This window comes from Acyrthosiphon pisum, chromosome A1 (genome assembly GCF_005508785.2).
Source record: "Acyrthosiphon pisum isolate AL4f chromosome A1, pea_aphid_22Mar2018_4r6ur, whole genome shotgun sequence".
Lineage (NCBI taxonomy): Eukaryota > Metazoa > Arthropoda > Insecta > Hemiptera > Aphididae > Acyrthosiphon > Acyrthosiphon pisum.
Window position 1 is genome coordinate 7,329,055 of NC_042494.1, and position 10,465 is coordinate 7,339,519.

The window sequence follows — 10,465 nt, forward strand, 5'->3', positions numbered from 1 at the left end:
ATAACCTTGTATATTTAAGTCATGGTTCATGTCATATTACTAAACAGTAGACACTATTAATTACCTAATTATATCATATTATTGTCCTTTTGAGTTTGATATTATTCATAACTATAATCTATATATAATATATATATATAAATGAATGTATGTCTGGCTGGCTGCGTGTGTCACTGTGTCCATTTTACTATGGCAACCATTTATATATTATTTTGTGATTTCCGATGGAACTGTCTGTATATAAATGCGGGTTGCCATGGTAATATGTAAGACATATTATTCATATCGAGTTAGCCTTTTTAATGGGCAACGAAGTGCACGGGATCAGCTATTTTTATATATAGATAGATTAGACCTCTGGGCAGAAGATAAGCTAATTTAAAAAGGGAGAGGACCGACCCCGGGAGGTGCTCAAACAAGGATCTTGAGTTTTCCGATGGAAATTGTTATTTATAAATAGTTTCCGTGAGTCTTGAAGCAATTATAATAATAATTATTGGTTGCTGGACAACGAAGTGCATGGGATCATTTGGTACAGAGTTAGATTGTAGGACCTCTGGAGAGAAAATAGGCTAATTTAAAAAGGGAGAGGACCTACCTCTGGTGATGCTCAAACCAGGATTTTGAGATATCCAATGAAAAATTTTGTTTAAAAATGGTTGCCATGGGTTTTGAAGCTATTATAATAATAATTATTGGTTTAAAATTGTTGTTATGGTAGGTAACCGTTATAATATAAAAAAACATATTATTCATAGAGCATTGGTATTTTTAATGAACAACAAGGTGCACGGGATCAGCTAGTAATATATATTTAATACAGTATGTCAGTATCAGTGGCTTAGACAAGAGGGGGGGGGGGACAGTGGTGGATTTAACGGTAATTTAGTCGGCAAATACCAACGGGGCCCCCTCCTAAATAGTGCACTGAGGCCCACCTAAATTATTAAGTTTATTTTATTTTTTATATATTTTATATATTTCGAACTGGAATATAATTTACCATTGTTTTAATAATAAAATAATTTAAATATATAGGAATACTTCAAAAGTAGAAAAAATTATAATTAAATAAAGTAGAAAAGATCGATGTAAATATTTATATACCTACGTAAATCTAAGTTAGGTATTCTACACTCTGCCCACTACCATTGATCACAAATAAGATTATTTATAATTATAAATTAATACATAATATAATTCATGATTGCATGAAAATAAAAACAATAATTTTGTAAGTATAATAACAATATTTTTATTACGCTTAATCAGCAGCGTAAATCATGATTTATTGGAAACCGTTTTGCGATAAATTCGCAACGTGGGTACATATAAAAATTGAAAAATGTGGTAAACAGGACTGTGAATTTAATGCATTTGCACTATGTTTTTCATATTATTATGTTTATACATTTAACGGGTTAGGACAATGTTTCTTACAACTGCTATATACAATTTCTATACAATTGCTATAACTATAGCTATAAAATATTGATTGAAATTTAAAATAAGTATTATTATTATTAAACTAAGTATAAAATTATAAATAGAAGCAACGAGTGATTGCCTCCACACCACCAATTCACTCACCAACCTAGCCAACCGGTGCGTCACCCACAGAAATAAATACACACACATAATTATTGTTTTTGTGAATTATATAATATAAAATGGTAATTTTATCATAGACTTTAGTGTACAAAAGTACATTTTGTCTAAAATTATGTGTAGTACAAAAAGTGAAGTGTGTAGTACGAAATTTAAAAGTGTGTAACTCAAATTAAACCTTTATAATTTTATGGCATCATTTTTTTTTTATATTTGCATGGTTTTTTGTCAAGCTACATTTTAATTATAATCTACATTCTGTGAAATGGGGGTAAGTATGTTACTGATACATTTTGTAGGAGACCCCTCTTGTGATTTGCCGACTTTCTTTGAACCCTTAAATCCGCCACTGGGGGATCAGATCCCCCCATTGGCTTTTTATTACCTTAATAAAAAGTTTTGAGAGGGTGGTTGATTTTCTTCTCCCATTTAGTTGTCGTATTCTTTTTTTGATCCCCCCACTCTTTCAGACAATCATGTCTATGCCACTGTTCAGTAGCACAGTAGGTATAATAGTATTATCTACGATAATTACGTCTTATATTAACTTGTTTACTTGTATTTATAACAGCTCAATAATGATTAACAAATGATATGGACACTTTTTTTAAAGTAAACAGTCCTACTCCTCCTACTTTAATTTTGTCAAATCTAGCACTAGGCTACAAGTCTACCCATTGAAGGCTCCCACCGAGTACCATACGCAAGTTGGAAAGCTGCATATGCCTTGTCGGTATCTAAACATTTTTAAACATACTTTTTTATTGAGGATATCACGATTTTAAAAAAAATTATTATTATATTATATTTTTTTCAAATACTTTCATATTTAGTGCCAATACACATTTAAAAAAATGTATAAAGGATGTTAATTAAACTACATATTTTGTTCAAAAGACTAGGTGCCCACCGGTCCGAGGACAAAAATTGTCAGTATTAATATGGAATAGTACAGAGGCATGGGCTGAGAGTTACAGTCGTTACAGACCTTCCCCTCTCAATTTCTACAAAATCCATGACTATACCACTGGAGTAGTAGGTACTATAAGTATAAGAATATACTACTATTATAGATTTTTATAGTAATTTTTTGATTTAAATTAGGTATTGAAGTTTTCAAAATTTTTTTGTAAAAATTAGTTATTCAATGATATTATATTTACAATCTATAATTACCTAAAAAGGATAAATGTAAGTATGATATATTCATCAATACATATAAATCTGTACAATTTTCCATACCCCTCTCTACTAAGCTTGTTTATTTATAATTGGCTTACTTACCAATAATAAATATATGTTTAAATACAATTATAATTAATCAACAAATTTAAATTTAATGTTAATATAAATTGTCTGTATTTTAAATCATATTATGATTATATTATAATATGTGTACATATATTTATATTATATATCACATTATGATTCACCAAATATACCCACTCACATTTTTTATTGAATAATGAAATAATACAAATTCTTATTTTTGAAAGTATTATACATACTCGAAGACCATTTTTTAAGTGTATGAATCTTTTTGTATTTCTCAAGGAGTGTGCTGTGGCATATAAGCGCTATATGGGGGGAGCTCCCTCACAACAAATAGTCAATATTTAGATACACCACTATTTTCAAAGTAGAGTAAAAATAATAACATTCACTATTCACATAATATAATAAAATTATTATACAGATTCAGCCCAGTAACCAAATAGTAATGTTTTTTTTAGATTAAACTAAGGCTAGAAGATTACATGGAAATTCTAATTTGAAATATATTAAATAGTTGGACTCAAAAGAATTAATAACGTTCATCTATGCAAACTAAGTGTAAAGAAAAAAAATTAAAAACCATTAATTAAATATAATTTTTTTTTTCAAAAATATAAAAAATGTTTTGTTTATTTATAGGGTTGTGAGTGGTTACAGTTTACAATTAATTATAATAATAAATTTGGCATAAGCAAGACCAAGCGGGATAACTATAATTTATATATTTAGGTACTTTATTAACAAGGCCAATAAAGCTAGTTCTATAATAAATAAAAATTGTGTATATTAAGTAATAGATAATAGGTAAATCTACTTGTTAATTCCATTTCTTATTTTACTTATAATTTCAGATTTCTACAGCTAGTTTTATTGTTAAGAGGATGCTACCCACACATTTGTTGTCTCCGTCATATACACGCACGATATAGCAAATTGTCGTTCACTAGTTTCAATAATGTGCTGTTAGTTTTGATACTAGAGTGAATTTACGTATAATAAAACTTTTAAGGAAGAACATTATGTGAGAACATATGTGCTTAAGTGTTGCCGATTTTTCGAAATTTTCATTTTCAAGCAAGAGTATGTGAAATATCAAAAAATAAAAATGCTCCTATCTCGCTTGAAATATCGAATAAAAGCGGCGCATAAGCACAGATGTTATTATCTAAAAAAAATGATAATAGGTCAAATCACTCTAATACCAAAACTAACACCACACTATTGAAACTAGTGAACGAAAATATTTTGCTATGTTGTACGTGTGTAAGACAGAGTCAACAAATGCATGGGTAGCATCTTCTTAAGAGGTGTGTTTCATTTTTCAATGCCATTTCTTATTAATAAAATAAGTAATGCTAGGTATGAAACATGTGTTAGAGCATTTAACATATTATAATTTTTTGTAGGACCAACTGTTGACGTCAACGAAAATCCTAAAATATATAATTAGTTATTATAAGCATTAAAAATATACATACAGTGAAACCTTCCAACAACGGATATTTTCTTGAGGACCAACTACAAACTTTCTACAATCTGAACCCTCTAAATACTGACAACATTTCAGCAACCGAGTGTCAGGTATTTAGAGATTTCACTATATAAAATACATTTCAATCCCAATAAAAATTTGAGACTTTATCTACAAAATAATAGGATGTTAATATAATAAACTGAAAAAGTCACTAAATGAGAATGAAGGTAACCTTGGTAAATGTTAAATTTATTTTTACATTTGTATAAACTAATTGTACTTTATGTACATACATATACCTACATAATATATTATGCATAAATGCATAATATATAAGATTAAAATAAATCAAACAAAATGTTTATATATTATACCCGTAAAAGCTTCTTAATAAGTACACCAAATATGTTAAATTTAATAACCATACTTACTTCCCAAAATCACTGGTTTTTGTTTAAATTAAACCTAAAATAATTATTATTTGTTAATAAGGTAACACTGAAAATTACACCATTATTACACCATTTTCTATTATAAAAGATTTACAATTTCAGATCATTTTATTAGAATTATAGTTCTTAAAATTATTGAGAAAATGGAAAACTGTATGATTTTGTACATTCAACATTTTGAAAACATCGAACGAAATTCAAAATTGGAATGATTCAAACAAATATTACTCTGTCTTTATTGGCTGAACTTGAACAACGCAAAAATATATCTTCTACCATTTTGAAAACTTCATCAGAACTCTTAGAGGCATCAACCTTAGAATGAATTCCTAGAACAACATATTAATTTAAATATTTATTTTTAATTACAACTAATAATTAACACTAACCTTTTTTCTGATAATAATCTATCAATGGAGATGTTTGTTTATGATATGATTCAAGACGCTTTTTCAGAGCATCCACATTATCATCAGCACGACGAATCAATGACTCGCCAGTTATCTAAAAGTTGAAGACAAGCCTTTAGGAATAATATTACAACTATACCTGGTTATACTATGTTTAAAAAGTAAACTATTAATATAATATATAATATTTTAAATAAACCTCACATCATCTGTCATATTAACTTTTGGTGGATGGAATTCATCGTGATAAGATCGGCCGCTGGCAGGGTGAATTAAACGTCCTGTTATACGGCGTACCAATAAACTGTCACTAATGTTAAACTCGATCACAGAGTCCAACTGTGTTTTCCGTTTTTCTAAAAGATTGTCCAGCTGAAAATTAAATTTAATACATTAGGTATTCTAATTTACTTTAAATAACTAGGTTTTTTTTGTTTTTACTTTTTCGGCTTGAGGTACGGTTCTTGGGAAACCGTCTAATAAGAATCCCTGTCTACACTCTGGTCTATCTAAATTTCGATCAATCAAATCAACAACAAGACTATCACTGACCAGGTTACCTAGAATTGAAAAAAACAAGTAAAACCAAATTATTATTTACTATACATATCAAATAATAACAACTAAGAATAATTTTGAATAAATATTTTATATAAAACTTAATTTAAACGAAGTATTAAACAATCTTATCATAGGTAACAAAATGTATCAAATGATTTTTTTTCACTACACGAAGTTGTAAAACATTTACCTAAGGAATACAACTAAGCTTATGAGATAAAATCAAATATTTGATATTAAAACAAATACATAGACATCATGAAACATATTTGAGGATAACATAATATGACTCCCATTAATTATGTTCTCAATTAAATTGTTTTATACAATATATAATTGTTAAATATATATTATTTATAGCAGATTATGAGTACCACCTGTTTAAAAATTATAAATGGGTCTCTAATTTAAGCCTAATATTATATTATTTAAAACTTATTTAAAGCAATTTTAATTTAAGAAAGTATCATGAAGTGACATAAACCATGCCAGTCCTTAATTGAATTACAATGCTAATATTTTTTGTCTTCAATAAATTATAATTAGTTTCTAAATGCAGTTTTATAATTATTAAATTCATAATATAGACATGGGTATATAATATATATAATATATCAACGTTATTAAAATAATTTTTAATACAGTTTAAACTAACCATGTATTTTATAATTGTTTCAAGGTATCCATAGCAATGATAATAATTTTAAAAACTTTAAATACATGTATATTATTATTTAATAAATAATAATAATGGTAATGATAATAATATGTGTTTAATATAATATAGGTTGAGTACAAACATATATTTAAACAAAAATGTACTGTAATAGTTTATAGTTGTAACCAGAACGATAAAAAAAACTATTACACAACAGTAAGTAGGTTTTGAATTTACCTGTAATAATAATAAGAGTCGCTTAGGAAAGAAAACCTCCAAAGATAAAACACAATATTGTACATTGATCTTAAAATCCTATAGAAAATACTTGCATAATATATTATTATATATTGCTTATGAGATTGTTTATTAGTCATACAATTCTACTCCTACAAAATTTAACCTTTAACAGTTAAAATAACAATAGTTATACATAGTATACTTACTATTTTATAATTTTTAAAAACATTAGATCTTATCTACTGAATATTTTGAAAGAAAAACTTTGAGAAGGAACTTTTCCATCCTCCTACTGCACACATTGGTGGGGATTTACTGTCTTTCACAAAAACTGATCATCATAAAGGTTCTAACTGAACAGAATATACTTAATAATATGACTTTCAATTTACATAAAGAAAATGTAGCTAAATATGTAAGGTAAACCTACTGATACATATTTTTTTTAAATAATTGATACAAAACTAGATGTGTGATCGACGTTTTCATAACAGTTGCCTATTACTATTTTGTATATATATAAAACGTTTCTTTAAATGTTTGAGTATAATAACTAATGACTAAAATATTTAAGATCAGCAATTTAAAAATATCTACATTTTATTTTTAATTTAATTCTATAATATTTAAAATATTACATGATTAACAAGATTTAAACCACTTTTTTTTACACTGAGGTTACATAAGATTAACCGAAAAAGCTGTGTAAAAAACACATCATGCAAAGTATTATTTTTTACAACTTAAAGGTACATAGTCTTATTTGATAAATAAATAAAATTAAGTTTTGTTAAATACATGAAATCAAACTGCATGAGTATCAGACTATTTTCAGTTAGGACTATTGTTGGTAATTACCTGATTCTATGACTTGTTTCACCTTCTGACCCAGTTCCGACCCGGAGGCCACTTCGGAGCGCAACATGTCTCCTGTGGATAGGTGACATGAGTAAAATTTCTGCAACAGTTTTGGCGCCTGAAAAAGACAAAAAAATGTAAAATAAAAATAAAAGTAAATAGAAGAAGGTAAACGTTTGTTCATTTAGGGGTTTGAAAAAAAAAAATACCTAAGAACATTAAAAAAAATTAAGTGTACCTGCGTCCCCTTTCCCGAACCTGGTGGCCCGAGCAAGACTGCGTTGATGCCGGGTAGTTTGACGTCTTCTTCGGGTAGCGGTCTTGGGGCGGCAGCCAGGGGCGGCATGGCGTGTGTTGGGACGAAGATGAACTTCCGGGACGACCAAGGGTCGAAAGTAAGCGAGCAGAACTCTAAGTCTGGTCGGTCGACACTCGACGAATCCGCGTAAGTACGGTGTGGCTAACGGGCAAAGCGGCTAATAAGTAATAAGTAATAAGCAATAACGGACCGCAACCGCGTGAAGCGTGATAATGGCAAATGATGACGACAACTACAACCACAATTGATATCAATACACCTTGGATTACGACATGGTATTATTATTATTATTACAACTTTCGAAACGTAACCGAGTGAGGTTAAGCCGATCAGCCGTTTTGGGAGATAACAACGGATCTGATAACAGGTTAAACGAGTAACCACGAGGCACGAATGTCGGCTGAAGTCGGAACGACTTGAATTCGCCATCGCGATCCAGGGACAACTACTGTGATTTGTGAAATTGAAAATAGCTCTATAGCTCTATAGATATATTACATATCTATGTTCTAATTATTCTATATAGTATAATATTACTTATTACTTATTACCTATTACTTATTAGTATCTATACATCTACATTCTACAGTACCTACCAACTAATAACTAAATTTCTATCCTGGGATTTAAAATTTAAATACAATAGACAATAATAGTTAAATTGCGCCGTGTGTATTTAAAATGTTTATTTATTGTTACGTCCAGACGTTTAGCGCACGCCAAGTTTCGTTAATAATAAACTGTATTATTATATATATATTATATTTTTTTTTTTGGTTGAGGCTTCGACAACAGGTCATTAGCCTGTGGAAATGTGGGGGAGGGTACTGTAGGTTTTGAACTCGTCTGTGGTTGTTTTGGCAGAATTTTTAAGTGAACACCCGTAAGTATCTGCTATGCCCGGGGGGATGGCGGCTTCTCTCTCCGGACACCGTGACTGCCCGAAGAAAAATGCCGCCCGTCGCCGAGTTCAAACCGGCGACGGGGCGCGTCGAACTGACGCCTTAGTCCGCTCGGCCACTACGTCCACCAAATATAGTATTACTATTATCAATGGCGTACGCAGGGGTAGGGTTCTAGGGTTCTGCCCCCCCCCCTCTGAAATTTCTTTTTTCTACAAAAAATGTGTATACATAATTTTCCCAATACAAAGCTGTGACTTACATTTACGAACATTTTTTATGATTTCGTAAAAAATTAAAATTAAACATCTTTATGGCCGAGGGGTACACATTTGACAACACCCCACCACCACCACCACCCAATAAAACACCACTGTATGACCAGGACGTCTGACATCCTCGCTCTAGTAGTTACGCATATTAAACCAAACTACGGGTACAACTTTGAAATATGAACACACCAAATTTGCGTTTGGCAGAACCAACTTCATGTAATTTGCTGACACTGCTATATATTACCGTCAATCAGGGTGCCTTGGAACGATTTTTACCATTTAACTACTGTAACACATTAATTATTGATAATTAAATTCTATAATAATCATGCGGTGGCGCAATCCTCTAAGGAATAGATTGAGCAAAAATAACATTGAGGTAAATAAAAAATAAAAAGTGCTCGTTCCAAGTCATCTGAGGTTCTGGGTGAATTTGAACATCCGTTTTTTCAAGTGCAGATTTCATTTAATCATTTGTCGAAGCTCACTTGGAACGCTAAAAATATAGAGTTCAGTGGGTCAACCCGAACGCCAGACGATGCTTAACCGCAAAACACATTATAGCGACTGCGGCCAAGGAACTGGAACCTTATGAATTAATCAGTATCGGTTCCGGTATTGGTTCTCCAAAAATAAAATAACTGTTCCGGTTCAGTTCTGATATTTTTTGATAAAAAAAAAAATAAGGGTATCGGTTCCAGATAATTTATGTACCGAAAAGTATAATAATTTTAAATACTTATTCGGAATGCGGGTTTAATTAATAGTATGATAAATATTAGAAAACTTACCTATATGATCATACATAGTTTATACACAAAACAGTAATGCCATTCAATTATGATGAATATAATTATTTTATTTTTGAGCCTAAAAGAACCTATTTAATTTAAAAATTCTGATTTGGTTCCAGTACTTTATTTATTAATATAAAAGTTTCGGTTCCGGTTCCAGAATTGTTTTTTTAGGTTTAGTTCCAGACTCCAGTCCCTGCTGCGGCTATCGGCCAATTACCGCGCCACGCCAGGCCCCGTATGTTACGTTTTCTTCAAGACATAAATACACATTTCTTCACGTTTTATGCGATAAAACACCATCAGAAACTTTTTTTTTAACTCTATATCATTACGCATGATGTTACATAATTTTACTTTGTGTTCTCTACTATATTACTTTCAATCAATGTTATTAATAATTATTATTAACTTTGTGAATGTAATCTGTGTATGCAACTGTATATCTTACTCATCCTGTATAATATAATATTAATAAAATAATGTAATGTAATGTTACGTCAAATGGCCATGGATGCCTCGAACCGATTATAATAATAAAAAAAAACAATGATAGACCTATATAGATATTATGTCTAAACTTAATAATTATAGTTAAATACTTAACCAATTGATTAAAGTAGATGTATAAAAACAACT

General features: G+C 29.9%; 1 protein-coding gene across 1 annotated transcript; it reads right to left on the reverse strand.

Moving 5' to 3' along the window:
- Positions 1-4,573: 4,573 nt before the first annotated feature.
- On the reverse strand, positions 4,574-8,109 carry Ak2 (adenylate kinase 2, mitochondrial). The gene is made up of 6 exons (NM_001162121.2): positions 7,775-8,109; positions 7,537-7,654; positions 5,661-5,779; positions 5,424-5,591; positions 5,199-5,313; positions 4,574-5,138 (listed from the first exon to the last, which is right to left on the reverse strand). Exons 1-6 carry the CDS (start codon positions 7,880-7,882, stop codon positions 5,023-5,025), a joined length of 744 nt encoding a protein of 247 aa, NP_001155593.1. The 5' UTR covers positions 7,883-8,109; the 3' UTR covers positions 4,574-5,022.
- Between the last annotated feature and the right edge of the window lie 2,356 nt (positions 8,110-10,465).